The sequence below is a fragment of the Cryptomeria japonica genome, chromosome 7 (genome assembly GCF_030272615.1).
Source record: "Cryptomeria japonica chromosome 7, Sugi_1.0, whole genome shotgun sequence".
In the NCBI taxonomy this organism is placed as follows: Eukaryota; Viridiplantae; Streptophyta; class Pinopsida; order Cupressales; family Cupressaceae; genus Cryptomeria; species Cryptomeria japonica.
In genome coordinates this window covers 280792186-280811555 of record NC_081411.1, presented here as the reverse complement: position 1 = coordinate 280811555, position 19370 = coordinate 280792186, and the positions used below count along the sequence as shown (strand labels likewise).

At 43.6% G+C, this 19370-nt stretch overlaps 1 protein-coding gene across 2 annotated transcripts in view; it reads right to left on the bottom strand.

Annotated features, from left to right (window-relative positions):
- The window catches only part of LOC131064377 (importin subunit alpha-9), a 198909-nt gene that overhangs the window by 95934 nt on the left and 83605 nt on the right, over positions 1–19370 (bottom strand). For both annotated transcript variants that reach the window (XM_057998494.2, XM_057998493.2), the window contains exon 4: positions 19178–19280. In XM_057998494.2, the coding sequence (XP_057854477.1) occupies positions 19178–19280 (103 nt within the window). The remainder of the gene's footprint in view (positions 1–19177; positions 19281–19370) is intronic.

The window sequence follows — 19370 nt, the reverse complement described above, 5'->3', positions numbered from 1 at the left end:
CTGTGTAGACTTCCGGTGCCTAAACGCTGTCACTGTTAAAGACCCGTTTCCCATACCCTTCACAGACAACATCTTGGAGGAAGTAGCTGGACATGAAATCTATTCCTTCATGGATGGATTCTCTGGTTACAACTAGATATCCATCGCGGAGGAAGATAAGCTGAAAACAACCTTCGCGGTGGAGGACAGTGTGTACGCATACAACCGAATGCCCTTCGGTCTATGCAATGCGCTTGCCACCTTCCAGCGCATTATCTTGCACATCTTCGACAAGATGTCGGTGGGGAACTTCAAAGCATTCCTGGATGATTGGTCTATTTACAGCGAACAGGACATCCACTTAAAAACTCTCGGAGAATGCCTGGAGAGGTGTCGGAGGGCACGGTTGGCCCTCAACCCGAAGAAATGTAGATTCATGGTACCACAGGGAAGATTGCTGGGACACATTGTGTGTAAAGAAGGATTGAAAACGGACCCGGACAAGATTCGAGTAATAGTAGAAATGGAACCTCCGACGGATGTCACAAGGGTAAAGTCCTTCCTTGGTCATGTGGGGTACTACAGGAGGTTCATCAAGAACTTCGCTGAGGTGTCCCACCCGTTGGATAAGTTGACAAGGAAAGGGGAACCATACATTTGGGCAGAGCCACAGAGCAAGGCCTTCGAAGAGCTGAAGACAAGGTTGATGGCAGCGCCCATACTGGCGTACCCGAACTAGGATAAGGAATTCCACGTTCACGTAGATGCCTCAAACTATGCCATCGGGGCTACATTAGCCCAAGTAGGAGGACACGGGCTGGACCACCCCGTTTATTTTGCCAGCAGATTGCTCTCGAAGGCGGAGAAAAACTATGGTACCACAGAACGGGAAGCACTCGGTATGGTCTATGCCGTACAGAAATTCCGTCATTACCTCCTGGCCACACCATTCACATTTTACGTAGACCACCAAGCACTCATGTATTTAGTAAACAAGCCTATTATCCAGGGGAGGATAAGTCGTTGGCTATTGCTACTACAGGAGTTCACATTTTTAATTGTGGTGAGACTAGGGCGAAGCCATGTCATAGCCGATCAGCTATCCCGGATTAAGTCGGGAGAACCTCCAGAGGGAGTAAATGACGATTTTCTGGATGCACACTTGTTCCAAATAGCCGTACTCCCTTCGTGGTACAGGAAGATTGGAGAGTACCTATCAACGTCCGGATTTCCGGAGGGTATGCCTCTAGGGGAACGAAGAAAGCTCGCATTAAGGAGCAGGACTTTTTCGCTCATCAACAGATTACTCTACAAGATGGGGCCAGACCAGATATTAAGGCGTTGTGTCATGGAGGAAGAAGTCTCGAGTGTATTAAGGGAGGCACATGAAGGGCCCACAGGTGGACACATGGGTCCAGACACCATAGCCCGAAAGGTGCTTCTCGCAGGACTTTGGTGGCCAACGGTATATCACGACGCCAGGGAGTGGGTCGTGGGGTGCGACACTTGCCAACGGGCGGGCAAACCTCTGAAGCGGGACTTCATGCCCCTCAACCCGTCGCATGCACAAGAACTCTTTGAGCGATGGGGACTCGACTTTGTGGGTCCTCTTAAGGCCAGCCACACACGACGATGCCGGTACATTATAGTTGCGACAGAATACTTGACCAAGTGGGTGGAGGCAAGGGCTCTCCAGGATAATTCGGCAGTAAGCACAGCGAAGTTTATTTATGAACAAATCATTACGTGATATGGTATACCTATTCAGTTGACCAGTGACCGGGGAGGCCACTTCGTGAACCATGTCATACACCGGTTGACATTAGACTTCAAGATTTTTCACTCATTCTCAAGTCCGTACTACCCACGTGCCAATGGCCAGGCGGAGGCAACAAATAAAATAATAATGTCGGTGATATATAAGTCTTGCGGAGTAGAGAGGGATGACTGGGAGGAGCGCCTACCGTCAGTACTTTGGGCATACCGAACGACTTACAAGGTAACTACTGGACAGACTCCCTTCCAGCTAATGTATGGACAAGAAGCCGTGGTGCCAGTTGAATTCATGGTGCCGAGTCTACGGATTGCCATCGATAATCGCCTTGGCGACATGGAAAGCCTGAGGGAGAGGTTGTACGCGTTGAACAAATTGGACGAACGAAGGATGATGGCTCAGTGGGCGACAGAAACAGCCTAGCAAAGACGGAAGATGTGGCACGACAAGCATCTCCGGCGAATGAATTTTACTCCCGGACAGCTGGTGCTAAAATTCAATGGGAAGAACGAAATTAAGTCGGGGAAATTCAAAGTCCGATGGTTAGGGCCCTTCCGGATACGTGAGGTCAATACGAACGGGGCGATAAAGTTGTGGACGCTGGACGGGAAGGAGGTACTAGAGGCAGTCAACGGGTCGAAACTAAAGATCTATCACGAACGGAGGGAACCAAGACCCCCCAGTCAGTCAGCCGCTAAAAATTAGAAAATTTGAAAGAAAAAAAAAAAGAAGAAAATTTGAAAAAAAATATATAAAAGAAAATTTGAAAAAAAAAGAAAAAAAGAAAAAAGGAGAGAGAGAAAGTGGCCACCGTACGGTGGGACCACCGAAGGTGGCATCACCGTACAATGGAACCACCGTGCAATGGAACCACTGACGGTGGAACCACCAACGATGGAACCATCGTACGATGGAACCACCGTGCGGTGATCACACTGACGATGGAACCATCGTGCAGTGGTCACACCGTGCGGTGGGAGCCACCGAAGGCGGTCACCAAGCAGCCGCGGAAGACTATAAAACGCCGCAAAACATCAAACACCACCGCACAACATCAAACACCGCCAAAGGAAGAACATAGCGAGGGGTAAAGGAAGAACATCGCGAACACCGCACAGCCAAACCACCACGACCACCACGCACAGCAAGGGTTTATGCACAGCAACGCGCAGCAGCCGCACCACCAAGCACCGCACGGGCCGACCACCAAGCAGCGCACGGCCAGACCAAGTCCGCACAATCCCACGCAACTACACCACAGGTAGACCAAACAGCAAGGGTTACGCGCAGCAACCGCAAAGGGAAGAATAGAGCCACAGGTAGACCAAGCAGCCGCACGAAAAAGAAGGCCATTACGAAGGGTAGAATTTTTATAAACCAATCGGCTACAGGGAGATTAATGGATTCAGCAGGGAAGAGGAGTTGGAAGAAACAGCTGCACGCTTCTTCCAGTAGCAGCCAGAAGGATAGGGGTAGCAATATCAGGATTTTAGCTTTAGGAGTACGTGTTGCAGGCGGCACCATGGATGCCAGCGCCCGGCAAAAACAAAAACAGAAAGCACCATAGGCTGCCGCAAGTGCGAAAAACACAGTGATGCCACAGAACGTTACTTTCGAGGGCCTGAACGGATTCGAATGCCGAAAATGGTGGCAAGACACTCCCGATAATGACCTGGTAAAGCAAAACCTCCGGAAAGCACAAGTAGAGTGGGCTATTCGGATGCCCGTGTTCCCTATCCAAGAGTACGAGGGTGCCCTACGCTTCATGGTGGACACCTTCGACAGGCATACATGCACCAGCACGTTTGAATACCTCCGGAGGGATGTCACTATATCCTTCAAAGCAAGGGATTTCACGAGGGTATTCGGCATTCCGGGTAGCCAGGGCAAGAAAATAGACTTGAAGGCCAAGAAGATGACACAGGAGGAGAAGGAGCGATGGATTAAATTAGTCTCCCGGAATATGACCACAACGGAGTTGGACAGCGTGGCTAGAGCCACGAAGAGTCGCGGAATCCGTAAGACTTTTGTTGCGGAGGGCCACTGGAGATGCATTATGGATGTCATCAAGAGCAGATTGACAGGGTCGGGTAGGGCGTCGGACATTGCCCTCCCTCAGATTATGCTGATGAATGGACTGATGAATGGCATCGTATATGACTGGGCAGCGTTACTGGCAGAGCGTATGTATGAGTTTTTGACGCTCCAGCATCGCACATTCTATATGCCTCATTACACTATAGGGTTATTCCTGGAGGCCACGCGGGAAGTAGTGCCGGAGGACGAGTTGGAGGTACGACCACAGGGACCATTGACAGCGGGAGAGCCTCCAATAATGTACTGGAGGCACTTGGACATTGGGCACTCTTCCGCGAAGCGGAAACGGGCGGTGGATAGGGCCTCGGCCTTAGGGGAGCCTGACAGCGGGAGGGAGTCCAGCAGCATGGAGGACTCGGAGGAGGAAGATGAGGAGGAAGATGAGGAGGACGATAGCAGTCAGGCAACGGAGGAGCCTATACGAGTCCGGTTTGCCCCACCTCTGTTACCGATGGGCACGACTGTGCCAGCATCTGGAGTAGGCGGCACCTGTATTCCGGCCTTCGGGCAGAGCCATGCGCTTGTTACACTTGGTCCACTCCAGCACGAGCACCAGGGAGCACCGTCGGGCCCAACCACAGCGGCACTTACCGAGGACATGGCAGAGTCAGGGACGGAGGAGTCACCGCATCGGGTAGTGGGCGTCGAGGAACAGGGGCCGACGGAGGTGGAGGATACCGAGCCTCACGTGCGGTTGGACGTTGTGGGTAGTGACGCTGTGGTGACTATTTCTGCTTCGTTGTTGGAGGAGCCGACGACAGCGAACCATCCCCCGGTCACGGAGATGCGGGCTGACCTCGAGGCTATGCAGAGCTGGCTCACACAGCGGTTTCAGATGACACTGGCACAGCCGGAGGGAGCTGTTGTATTCTCACCGTGTCGAGAGACTAGAGCGGAGGTAGTCGACTTGGATGACTCATCAGGGGAGGCACATGGACTCACAGTTGGGCACGAGGCAGGGGAGGTCGCCTCTGCTGGGCAGGCACCAGGAGATGGTGCACCTTCGGTGGCGGAGGCGGTACCTTCACAGCAGGATACAGTAGTGACCGTTGCACCAGGGATTTCCCAGTCTTCGGCACAGACGGGGGAGGATGTTGAGACCTATCTCGCTGACATGGCTGATATGGTAGCGAGGGGTAGGCGGGTGGTGGCCGCCGCCCAGACACAAGCATTGCAGCAGGTGGTGGTGGAGCTAGAGCAGGTCCTACAGTTTATGCGGGTGGGCTGCCCGACAGCCTTTGCTACCTGCTTTGAGTCTCAGGGGTGGCCGACTACGGAGACAGAGGAGATGCTCCAGGCTTGGAGGCTGTGTCAGCCCGTTGTGGAGAGTCGGGTGACGGCAGTGGTCCGCGAGATCGAGCAAGTCTACCGGGATGCCTATTATACATTGAGGCGTACACAGTAGGAGTCTGCAGTCAGGGAGGCTGCCCGAGTAGCGTTGGAGAGAGAGGTGGCCAGTCAGCAGGCCTCATGGGCAGCCGAGAGGGCGCAGTTGTTGGCACAGCTAGAGGTGGCCCGCGCAGAGACGGCTGAGATCCGGACAGCGAAGGCGGAGGTAGAGACTCGTCTGGCAGCCGAGCAGACTCGGTTGGTCTGCGCGACGGAGGCCGTGGATACAAAAGAGGAGGAGTTACTGGAGGCAGCACACATGGTGAAGACAGCTTTAGAGAAGGTCCTCGTAGCAGAACGGGATGTGGCTGCACGCACTCAGCAGGTGTATGAGCTTCGTGCCTGCTTGGCGACCCAGACACCGCCATCTCACACTTCTACTTCAGGGACGCTTTCTCAGCCCCCTCCCTAGTCTTTCAGATATATTGTATAGGTTGCATTATCTCCATTTTTGTAAGTCGCCTGGAGACGACTTTTCTTTTTGGGGGGGATGATGTTGGCGGCATTATTGTACACAGGAATAACATTAGTTAATTATGTGTAATTGTTTTGGTTAGTTGGCAACCGAGGGGTGGAAGTTGCGGTGCGACGGTTGGCACTCGCACCCCCTCGGTACCCTTTTATACTTCGGAATGTAACTTGTAACATACACTTATTGATGAATAGAAGATCCGATATACTTTGTCTGCTATTTACGGCATTATTCTGCGTTATGTCCTTTATGTCTTAAGTTATTCACCCGAGAGGGCAAACATCTATATGCTGCTGTATATAAACATATATGTATTCTGTAGCCATTTGTTGCTGTAGTCGTGTCTTGCCGTGTATGTACAGTATTATATATCAGAATATACAGTATATACATATATATTAGAATATACAGTATATATTCTCAGTCACTGTACTCTGTAGCTGAGACAATATATATATATATATATATATATATATATATATCAGATTGTTGCTTAGTGGTTCATTGTCTTTGTAAACAGATCGCTGCATTGATCACTGTATAACCTCATCTTGTATATGGAGTTCATCTTCAATACTAATCACTAATCTGATCATGGAGATGCCTTCAATTCTGATCATTAATGGTTTCATGTAGATGTCTTCTTCATATAAATCACAGCTATCCAATTCCTTAACCATCACCTTTGACATTGATGATAGTCTTCTTGCATCTTTGACATCAATGACAATATTTCCATCATACTATATAATAATATATCTATTATATAATATAATATATATATTTAAATTTTATATTATATTATAATACATATATAATATTTATCATTGAATTTATTAAAAAACTTTAAACCTAAATTTTAATAAACCCATCGAAATAGAAAATCATCACAGAGTTCAAATCTATGATTCGAAAATCCAGCAATCTTTCCAAGGAAAAAACTAAAACCCTAAATTGTAATATTTTTTTGAGACTTTAGCATATGATAAAGTCAGCTCCCATAACAAAAATATCAACCAATGACATGAAGTTGTGGCTGGAAATCTATAGAGATGAGCGAGAGCCACTAAAAATCACTCCACTAATCACCGCTTTGTTAATAAAGTCAGAGCTGCAATGAACCAAGCGACGAACCGGATCTGAATCTGGACCCAGCATGAACCCGGAACAGCATTTGGAGTTAAAGTGCCGAACCCAGTAACCTAGCACAAAGTAATAGAGAATTGGAATGAGCTGCCTGTTAGTCTACTTGAGCTACTTGGTTGCATGGTTGAGCTATTTGGTTACTTGCTTGAGCTACTTGGTTGCTAAGTTGAGCTACTTAGTTGCTTGGTTGAGCTACTTGGTTGTCTCATTGAGCTACCTGGCTATCTAGTTAAGCTGCTTAACTGTCTGGTTGAGCTACTTGGTTGTCAATTTCAGCTGGCTGCTTGTCCAAATGAGCTGCTTGCTTGTCTATGCTTGTGCCAAGTCAGATTGACACATCACCAGTGGAATATTTAATAATGCGCTGGTCTGAATTTAATATTCTTTTCATGGTTTCAGATTTTGGTGCATTATTAAATAATGGTGTGATACTAATGTTGATGCAATATTAATATTGGAATCAAAAGCCTTTTTTTATGTGGTCAAGTGCAATAAATGATGGAATCAAGCCATGTAAGGAGCATGCAAGCAAAATTATTAAATAAGGTTGAATGCCTTCAGACAATGGGAGCACTATGTAGTCGGAGATTATCATTATCGTATCCTAGCATTTGTGCCACAAGCAAACATGATGAAATGAGCTCTATCTAAATCGATCAATCGTTTTTAAAGGATGCATGTCGGAAGTGTGTCATGTGCTATTCATAGGAGAATCGAATATTAACTTTGAAATAACCACGTGAGGAGAATATAGAGTATATAAAAAATGTGCAACATATAACTAAAGGGTGTGTGTTGGAAATATGCCTCGAATTCTCCTGACCAGTGTTCGGGTTGATCGGTGTAACTTACCCCGATGGAACAGCTTGTGGGAAGGTATCGGGTTGTGGACTTTTCCTATCGGTGTAGCTCTGGCCAATGAACATGTTGCAGACAAGTATCGAGTTAGGTCTACCCGATGTATCCTCCTTGTTTGGTTATCAGGGAAACAGTTCAGGGTATGTGCCGATGACCTGATGAAGCTACTTTAGGTGATCGGGGTAACTTTGCAATATTGTTGCCAATGGCCAATAGGGCCGATCTGTCTGCAACCTCTTTGATGAAGTCGTCTACTAGTTTATCAGGGATCGAGATTGCTTGTTTGTAATTATGTCGATGGCCGATGGAACCTTCTTCCTGTGATCGGTTAACAGGTGAGCAAGTCCGGGACGATCGAACGATTGTCGCTATACCACTATGGCGAGATGCACGAAGGTTATCCATCGCGGCTTGGCGACCAAATGGTGGGACCCGGCAAGAGAGAAGCTCGGGCAAGTTAACGAGTGAGCAAGTCCGAGATGATCGAACGATTATTGCTATACCACTATGGCGAGATGCACGAAGTTTATTCCCCGCGACTTGGCGACCATGGTGGGACCCAACGACAAAGAAGAGCTTCATTCCAAGCGATTAGTGAGGCCGTGCTAAGGTGGCAGGGCAAGGACCCCAGAGCCAATCAAGGGGTGCCACGTGGCGGAGCGCAAAAAGAGATCAAGGAAGATCGGACGATCAGGATAGCTATTTGGTTGTCTTCCCGATGACCCTATGGAATTGCCTTTGGTGATCGGGGTATCATCGGAGATCGGGAGAACTGGTTGTTTGCTACACCGATACCCAATGAGGTCGCCTTCGGCGATCGGGTTGACTAGATGAAAGTTACGCCGAAGACCGATGAAGTCGTTTACTGCTGATCGGATATCGAGGTAACTTTTCAGTGCTGGTTCCGATGGCCGATGGGGAAGTCTCGTATCCGACTGTGGATGGTCACTTGGACCAAAGTCTAAAAGACTAGTAGGCAGACACTTGGAATGTTTCTATCGGTGTATTTGAATACGAACCGACCCGACTTCCGCATGAATGTGGGATAATATGTTTTCCACGAGTTCATGAATGGACAGGCTATTACTCGACGGTTACATTCCAAGGCCGTTATACAAACTGACAAAGGAATGTTTGGTTGGACAGATGGCAGTTGCTAGAGATGTAACCGATGAGCAGAGCGAAGAAGGGTCTGCATGAAAGCTGTGTGGAGGTGATGGTTTTATAAGTAGCCAAGTCGATGTGTCTGCATGTGGTGAGAATAGAGTTTTGAGATCACAGTCCGAATAAGAGGATCTGATAACTTTATTGTAATCGTGTTGTTTACTGAATAAAGTGATCTCTCTTTGGTGGTGGGTTTTTTACCCATAAGGGTTTTCCCACGTATATCTGGTGTCTTGCTCTGGTGCTATTATGTCTAGTTCATCTTAATCTTTTGTCTGTGCTTATTTTAATGTACTGCAAACTGAAATTGAAATACTTGCTTGCTTGCTAATCCCTTTAGAATTGACGATAGGAGAGCGTTTTCTGCATTGTGCTTTCCTTACAAGTGGTATCAGAGCCATTTAGTTGTGTTATCCTTGTCGAGTAGGGCTGTTTTGTGTCAATTCTTTTTTCAGTGGGAGTCTGGCAAAGTATCTAGTTTGCAGATTGAGATGGCACACACTTCTGGATGAGTGGAGATTGAGAAGTTCAATGGTTCAAACTTTGAGTTGTGGAAACTCAAGATGGAAGATTTGCTAGTTGATCGAGATCTGTGGGTTGCCATGTCTAGACAAAAACCTTCAAGCATGAAGCAAGAAGACTGGGATCTTGCAGATAGAAAAGCTAGAGGATTGATCAGACTCTATTTGGCAGACTCTGTTCTGTTAAACGTTCATGAGGAAAAGACTGCACATCTTCTGTGGAAGAAACTTGGAGATATTTATCAGGGGAAGTCTCTGGTAAACAAGTTGTTCCTAAGGAAGAAGTTGTATTCCTTGAAGATGGACGAGGGTACATCTGTTGCAGACCATCTGAATGTTTTCAACATGATGGTTGCTCAGCTAACTTCCGTGGGAGTCAAGATTGATAATGAGGATCGATGTAAGCTTTTGTTGTGTTCTCTGCCTAACACATGGGATCATCTGGTAATGGCCATTGGGAGTACAACAACCACGTTCACAATGGAAGGTATGGTTGTGTTGATGTGTATTTTGTACACTATCAAACACAGAATAAAATACCTAAAGGTACCTTATCCTCTCTTGAGTAAAGCCTCCGAATGCTGAAGATGTCGCGAAAAGGATCAATCGGGATGACTTCAAGGTTCTTGTATGTAGGATCTCTACGTGTGGATAAGCTCTCTGTGGTATGATGTGATTTGCTGGAAGCACAAGGGGACTTACACTTGATGCCTGAACTTCTGATTTGCTTTGAATATTGCTGGAACACAGGCTCTTACTAGCTTTGACTTGAAAAAAGGGAAAAAGATGAAGGTGAGGAAAGAATCTAATTCTAATACTAAGAATGTAGGAGCAATGAATGATCTTTGATGAAATTCTAACTAAGTCTTGTTTTGACATCCCAGGACCATCTCCACAAGGTTAGTGCGATCTTCGAAGGAAAGCTTTATGATGTTCAAATCATCACTGCAGGCATAGGCACCATCAGGTTGATGCATATCAATGAAGAAGCGACAATTGAAGTTAAGCTTAAGCTGAATGATTCCAGTTGACTACACAAGGCAAGTCTGCAATCAACAAACTGCTAGTAGTATGGATATACGAATTTCACCATCAATCAAGCACATTTCTTCCACTCATCTAATAACATGAAATCAAATATGAGAAGTATAAAGACCATGCAAATTGTCGAATCAACCCATAAATTTCACCATTTCTTCAATGAAGTTACAAGTCTTTTACAACATCTTAGCAACAATCTTTGCCTTCTCTCTCTACTCTACTTTAATTGCTATTCTATCAACTAGCTAATCACCTTCTAACTACTCTCTATCTGTCTTCTAACTGTTTCCAACTATTTTCTAACTCTCTAATGCCTTTACAAATGAAATGCCAGGGCTTATATAGTGCCCTCAATACAATTCGATGGCTTAGATCAATTCGAGATCAATGGCCAAGATTCAACAATGAAAACCCTAATTAGGGTTTGTTGCAACCATTACATAACATTTAATGCTTGACCAATGATAAAATTGTATTGCTTGGACACATGTCCTCTCTAGAAAATTCCACCAATGGATAGCCGGGGTAGGTACATTGAAGTTTGTGCCACCTTCCATGAGTTAGGTACATTGAATCTGGACATGCTGAGGTGGACCAATCCGACTGGAGAAGTGATGACTAGGATGCCACCTTGTCTGACACTTGTAACTTGGTAAATATTCAACTTGATGTTGTTGAGAAGCTAGCTTTAATTAATTCATCTGGAACTATCTGCTTCTTCAACGAACCCTTGTTCTAACTTCTTGTGTCCTTGATGTGCAGGATGATTGATGTACCTCGCCTTGGAATACTGGATTGGAGAAGTCGCCCTTGATGGCGTTAGTCCAAAGAAGGTCGTCCTTGTCGATGCTAGGCTGGAGGAGGTTGCCCTTGTCCTTGCTTGATCATCCTTGATGAGAACTTGCCGACTTGTATATCCTCCGGGCTTTGGAGTCGCCATCTTGATACCTACACAACATTTCAAAATTAGTAATATATCTTGAAATCTAAAAATTAAACTTTAAAAGGAAGACTCAAGATTTTAATTAGGAAACTTTATGATAAATCTTTGAATTATCATTTCCTAATTAACTACGCAATACTTAGATTTTCCAAAACAAATGCCTAAAAAATCAAACCTTGAACAAGGGTGTCAAGATGATTTCGCCATACCTCCTCTTGGGAATTAATTCTAAAAAATGATGTAAAAATAGATGAATTTTGCTAGGCAAAATGTAGATCAAGACTCCCTTTAGCAAAATGCGCCTCCTTTAGCTTGGAAAAGAACTCCACCTTCCACTAGCTTCTTCAAGATCTGGAAATTCGCCTTCAAATGTCTTCAAAAATCTGGAAATTATCCTCCAATCTAGCAAGAAATTCTCCTCTCCAATAGCCTTCAAGATGAATTTCGCCCTCCTCAAATTGCTCTTCAAGTTCGCATGAGAGATAATGCAAGAATGATTTGAATTGTGAAAAAACACCTCCAATATATAGAGCGCTCACCATTTCACCTCCCCATAGGTCGACTTGATGAAAATAGGCCAAAAAATAAATAAAACTAAAAAGGAAGAGGCCGACTTAATTAAGCAATAAAAAAAAATGATACCTCAAGCGCTCTTCTTTTAAATTTTAAATTAATAATAATTAATTTCGAAATGCCTCAATTAATAAAAAAAACGATTTTCCAAGGCTCAAAATTAATTATTAAATGCTATGCGATTTTCATTAAATGCCAATTTAATTAGAATTTTTTAAAAATATTTAAAAGTTTTTTGGCGAACTTGGCATCTAGTGCGATTTGCTAAAATGAGGCAAAAAATAATGAATTTTGATAACTTCGCTCCGGTCCCTTGGAGAGGGACAGGAGCGCCTATTGCCATTTGGGTTGATTCTCTTCTTTGTAGCCTACTCAAGTTATATTCAACGGGCAAAACATACTTCCCTTGACCTCTTTAAATCGCGAAATCACTGAAATCTTGCAAGGATAATGCAAATTTGGAATTCAAGCTCCGGTCCTTCAGTGAGGGATAGGAGCGATTTTGCAAATCCGAGCTTATCCGTCCTTTGTTAGGCTTCCAAACTATCTTTAACGGGCTAAAAATGTCTTCTTTCATTCGTTTCAATCACAAAACTTGCTTCGTCCTTGCAAGAAAATTGCACTTTTTAGAAAATCGCCTTGGACCTTCAGCAAGGGACAGGAGCGCCTTTTGTTATCTTGGTATATTTCCTTGCTTGTGGACCACTCAAATTATATTCAATGGACAAAACATGCCCTCCTTGATCTCTTCCAATCATAAAATTGTCCTGATCCTGCAAGGACAGTGCAAATTTGAAAATCAAGCTTCGGTCCTTCAGTGAGGGACAGGAGCGAATTTTGCAAATCCAAGCCAAATCTTTTCACTTTTCATCTCGAAATTCCTTAGCTAGGGAAGATTTCACCCCACTTCATGCTATGAATAAAAGTTAATGTCCAAAAAAGGTCTAAAAATTGTGCATATAAAGAAAAGCGCTCTGGTCCTTCAGTGAGGGACAGGAGCGAATTTGACCTTCTAGGCAAAAACTTCATCATTTCATTGTTTTTAATCAAATATGGATGCCCTATCACGTTCATTTCGTCCTCCACCATGCCTTTGATGTTCCAATTTGACCAAACAAGGTCAAGAATGACTCAAATAAGCCTTTTCGCCCTGGACCCTTGGTGAGGGACAGGAGCGCTTTGCCATGGTCCCTTGGAGAGGGACAAGAGCGAAATTCGCTCTGGATCCTCAGTGAAGGACAGGAGCGAAATTTAACTTTTTGAACTCTCTATCAGGATAATTTTTATGGAATATAACATTTAAGTATAAGTTTTTTGAGGTTTTTCAGTTTCCAGACTCAGTCAAATTTCAGGATCAGGACATTCTAGACTTAGCCAAATTTCAGGATCAGGGCCTCACTCCAGCAGGACCTGCTATCCTATTGATCTCCCCGACAGCACTCAAAATGCAAAGGCCAACTAACAAAACCCTAAAAGACCAAAAAACAAACCCTAAAAAGCAAAAAAGCAAGGGTCCCCATTTGCAATGGGGCGATGTGTGAAAACGTCACAACAGGTTGCTTCGTTGCTGTCAGAAGAAACACGAAGGAAATCTTCTCAGATGGTCAAGGAGGCCCTTGCTGTTCGTGGCAAGACAGAGGACAAGAAGTCTAAATCCAAGTCAGAGGAAAGTTCTGCTCCTAGAAAGAAGTCCAAAGCGAAGTGCTGGAACTGTGGGCAGGTTGGTCACATTCGGAAGGATTGCAAAGTGAAGAAGAAGAAAGAAAATAAGAGTTCTTCAGATTCTGGGTCCTCACAGAATGAGGATGGAGATGCCTTCTGAGCTGCTTTGGCAAGTCAGACATCTATTGATGTCTGGTTCAATCTTCATGAAGAAGATGTTTGTCACGATGCCATGTAAGACTTGGTACCATGTTTGGCAGTGATGTATATTCATCATTTGATGGTGGATGATCTTCATGTGACTGAAGATGCTAACATCTTGAGAATTCGTAAGTCCTTGGTAGAGATGTTGTTTATGTCATATTTTGACATGTTTTCCTTAATTAGGATGTGTTATATTATGTCTGGGTACACTCTTGAGATGCATTTAGAGTTTTGAAATAATATGGTTATGTTCATACAGAGCATGTAATCTCTTTGGAAGAGACGTTTTAGATCATGTTTGTCATGTTTATATTCTTGACTCTGCAGTTGGAAGTTTGACAATGATCTAGTTTTTTTTTTTTTGTTTTTGTATTTTGAGTACATTGATCATATTGTTTGATACTTCATGATAATGTGGTTATGCATTTGGAGGTTGGCATGTGTTGATCAATTACAGGTACTCATGCATACATGGAAACATAGATGGTGCTATCTTTCTCTTATGGCTAGAGATGTATATGTTGGAATGATTAATAGGTCCAACTGAGATGCATTCATCTGTAATAGAACAGTTGACATTTAAGAGGTGGGTGTAGAAGGGCATGATACAGGGTGTTGTGAAGACTTGCTTGCGGGTTCTTTGTTTCCAAACAGTATTGGGAAAGCTCTTGGTACAAAGATTTATTCACTTCTATGTGATCTTGTAAACGGTTATTTTAAACTTTGACATTACCTGTGCAGTGGGAGCTCCTTGGTGTGTATTGCATGTGAAGCTTGAGACTGTGAGTAACAGGTTGTACATGTTAATGTTCTAAAAATCATTTTGGTATATCTTAAGGGTATGTGTAGTTGGATGTGCTAGCACTTGTTGTGGGTGCTATTCTAGCTATGTCTGTAACAAATGTTTGTACATTCGATTAGTTTTTGGATCATGAGTTTTGTGTGCTCGGGGGACAGAGTTGTAGTTTTCTCAGTGGATAGCTTCTATGTATGTCCAGTGGCAATGACATGGTAGAAGGTGGAAGTGTTCATGAATGAGATGAGACTGCTCTGCATAGGTGCACATGTTAATTTCTTTTCTTGATGTTTTCTGATAGAGTGGTATATCAACATTGATGGGCTTTAGAGTCCATGGTTCTCAGTGAAATCTGTAAGTGTTCGACATGGTAGACAGGTCCAGTAAATTCCTCGGCAAGTGGGAGATTGTTGGAAATATGCCTCGAATTCTCCTGACCAGTGTTCGGGTTGATCGGTGTAACTTACCCCGATGGAACAGCTTGTGGAAAGGTATCGGGTTGTGGACTTTTCCTATCGGTGTAACTTTGGCCGATGAATACATTGCGAACAAGTATCGGGTTAGGTCTACCCGATGTATCCTCCTTGTTTGGTTATCGGGGAAACAATTCAGGGTATGTGTCGATGACCCGATGAAGCTGCTTTAGTTGAACGGGGTAACTTTGCAGTACTGTTGCCGATGGCCGATAGGGCCGATTTGTCTGGAACCGTTTTGATGAAGTCGTCTACTGGTTTATCAGGGATCAGGATTGCTTGTTCGTAGTTATGCCGATGGCCGATGGAACCTTCTTCTTGTGATCGGTTAACAGGTGAGCAAGTCCGGGACGATCGAACGATTGTCGCTATACCACTATGGCGAGATACACGAAGGTTATCCATCACGGCTTGGCGACCAAATGGTGGGACCCGGCAAGAGAGAAGCTCAGGCGAGTTAACAAGTGAGCAAGTCCAGGATGATCGGACGATTGTCGCTATACCGCTATGGCGAGATGCACGAAGTTTATTCCCCGCGACTTGGCGACCATGGTGGGACCCAGCGACAAAGAAGAGCTTAATTCCGGGCGATTAGTGAGGTCGTGCTAAGGTGGCAGGGCAGGGACCCCGGAGCCAATCAGGGGGTGCCACGTGGAAGAGCGCAGAAAAAGATCAAGGAACATCGAACGATCGGGATAGCTGTTTGGTTGTCTTCTCGATGACCCGATGGAATTGCCTTCGATGATCGGGGTATCATCGGAGATCGGGAGAACTGGTTGTTTGCTACACCGATACCCAATGAGGTCGCCTTCGGCGATCGGGTTGACTAGATGAAAGTTACGCCGAAGACCGATGAAGTCGTTTACTGCTGATCGGATATCGGGGTAACTTTTCAGTGCTGGTTCCAATGGCCGATGGGGAAGTATCCGACTGTGGATGGTCACCTGGACCAAAGTCCAAAAGACTAGTAGGCAGACACTTGGAATGTTTCTATCGGTGTATTTGAATACGAACCGACCCAACTTCCGCATGAATGTGGGATAATATGTTTTCCACGAGTTCATGAATGGACAGGCTATTACTCGACGGTTACATTCCAAGGCCGTTATACAAACTGACAGAGGAATGTTTGGTTGGACAGATGGCAGTTGCTAGAGATGTAACCGATGAGCAGAGCGAAGAAGGGTCTGCATGAAAGCTGTGTGGAGGTGATGGTTTTATAAGTAGCCAAGTCGATGTGTCTGCATGTGGTGAGAATAGAGTTTTGAGATCAAAGTCCGAATAAGAGGATCTGATAACTTTATTGTAATCGTGTTGTTTACTGAATAAAGTGATCTCTCTTTGGTGGTGGGGTTTTACCCGTAAGGGTTTTCCCACGTATATCTGGTGTCTTTCTCTGGTGCTATTCTGTCTACTTCATCTTAATCTTCCGCCTGTGCTTATTTTAATGTACTACAAACTGAAATTGAAATACTTCCTTGCTTGCTAATCCCCTTAGAATTGACGATAGGAGAGCATTTTCTGCACTGTGCTTTCCTTACAGTGTGTGCATAGTATTAAATATTGTAGAGGAAATCAGTCGCACTTAATTGAAGCCAAGCGTTTTTAATATATCTTTGAGTGCTATACAATTGGGTGATATATTATATAGGTGGAGTTGTTAAAAAGAAAAAAGTGAAGCAATGGTATCATGTATGAGGAATGGAGGTATCGAGCATTAGCTGCAAAAAATTCAATTATGTTTTATGGCATTGTGGTATGTATTCAACTGTGTAAATAATGAAGTCAATCTATGGTGCTTTTGAGTAAGTGGAAAACTGAAGTTGGTGCTTCAGCTGAATGAAGTTTGTGCTTAAGGAGGGTTGGTGCTCACTTATGTAATCTAGGTTGGTGCCCATTTGGCTAATGAAAGCTATTTATTTGCCATGGTATTTTACCCAAAAGGGTTTTCCACGTGAGACTTTGTGTTCTTGTGTTTATGTCAACTCTATGTAATTAATTCTATATGGTTTCATGCTTTAAAAGTTTAAAATACTGATTCACCCCAACCCATACGGACGTACCCAAACCCACATATCCAAGGGCAAAATTAAATTGCCCATACCCACGTGCCTAGTTCTTGTATCCCTACCCATACCGGCAACTTAGTTTTGTTTTATTCTCATTTTTCTTGCTGAGGAGCATGGTGATGCCTTGCAATTGAGACACGTTCTCATCTGGAATTTGCTTTTGTAAATATTATTGTTGTACAATTATTCAACATCATGTTATAGTTGTCATAACAATTTGTTGATGTTGTTTTTATTGTAACTTAGATTCGAAAATAAAGCATATTTGTGTTGGGTTCTAATTGCCAATAGGCAACATTAGAACCCAACTAAAGAGGCCAGGCCCATGTTGCCTTTACTTAGCATGTAGCACCAAATTAAATGGGACCTATGCATTGTAACGTGTGTGGTGGTTATTTAAAATATGGCGCCAATACTCCTCTCAGCCGACTCAACCTTGGAGTCTATCCTCATATATATTGAGCACCATTTGATGCATTCAAAATACAATTACATTACATGCAATAATCATTCTGCAAGTGCGAAAATCAGAAAGAAAGAATTCTAAATGCAAAGTGAAGGAAGTGTGCATTGAGGCAATTGTTAATACAAAGGTGAACTTCAATAGAAGATGCGAATTGCAAGACATATGTGAAGCCAAAGACAATTTCCAGATCTGTTCATCTGAAGGTCATCTTACTGTTACATGCAAAACAGATTCAAGAGGTGTATTGTTGTGTGAAAGGCTTAGACAAATTGGTGTGCCACATCAAAGCTACCAGCTAAGTAATGTACTGTTACAATTGGATATAATTCATAGTCAGATCTGAGGATCTTTTGGCTGGGTTTTTCCTCCTAGGAGGTTTTCCCAGGGTATTTGTGTGTCGTGTTCATTTTGCTCAATTTATGTTTATGTCTAAGTCTGAAAGTAACTAAACTAAACAGCAAATATATTGATTTAGTAATTAACTTCAGTTTTTCTGAGTATAGTTTAAATCTGAAAGTCTAAAATCAACAGTTGCTGGTATGATTATAATCTATATAAGTAATATTGATGCTTTAAATCTTCCGCTATTAACTTGTCTAACAAACGTGCCAAATTTAGCAATCTTTGATTTTAATCTCATATCAAATCCTCATTTGTCATGCTGAAGGCCAGTCAGGTTGTTCAATATTTGGGCATCCGTATGCCTCTTTTTAAATTAATGATCAAACATTATTTTGACTTATCCCCATGTTTTATTTTCATTATCTTTAAGCTGACAATAGTATATAATAGCATAAATCTATAAACTGTCTTGAAAATGCTCCATTCAAGTTTTGTCATCAGTGGAGCTGTTTTTTCAAGCAATACTCAAACTAAAGCGGTAATTTGTTGGGTTTTCATTCCTCTCCTCTACAAACCTTCCTTGTTTGGAAAAATGGAGCACTTTGGGTCCATTTTTCTCTTTATAAGGGGATTCTGACTGATTTATGCAGTCCTCTTCTTTGTGGAAGACCTACTTGATCAAATGTGTCCTTTCTCCATTGGGTATAAACACTTTATCTTTTTATCCTTCACAGCAATCGAAGCTGCATCCGACCCTATAAACAGTCCTTTGCTAGACAATTCCGGTTGTCCTAGTTGAGTAGATAGTGTAACTACCTCACCTTCAGAGATTGGTTTTTTATTTATGATGACATCAGCAACTTGGTTCTTCCTCCACCACCATGCTGCTCTCCAAACTTTTAGACAATGCTGTTGAGTCACTTGCCAGGGACTTAAAATCACTGTTACATATTCTGAATTTTCATCCCTTCTCTTCATGATATTCTTGCCTACTTATAATAACATATCACTTCATTATACAGAATACCTACCAGTCTTTTATCATCAAAACTAATCAGCATGCAACAAGGCAAAGGGTCAACATCAATGCCTACATACACTGATTGGATAAAAGTCATTAAGGCAAAAGAATAATATAATAATAATAATATAAGATTGCTCTGAAAATATGAGATACGGATATAGCAATGGGAACTCTTCTAACTCACCTCCAAGGTGTGCAATCAGCAGTGGTAATGCAGGTAAAAGTGCTCTTGTCTGTTCCACATCCCCTGTGGCTATATTTGTGAGGCACCAAGCTGCTTCCAGTAACTGTTGCACACCAAATTATTAATATAGAATGTTAAAACTTATGTTATAATCATTTTAAGAATTAACCCTTGAATGCGATTGCTTGTTACT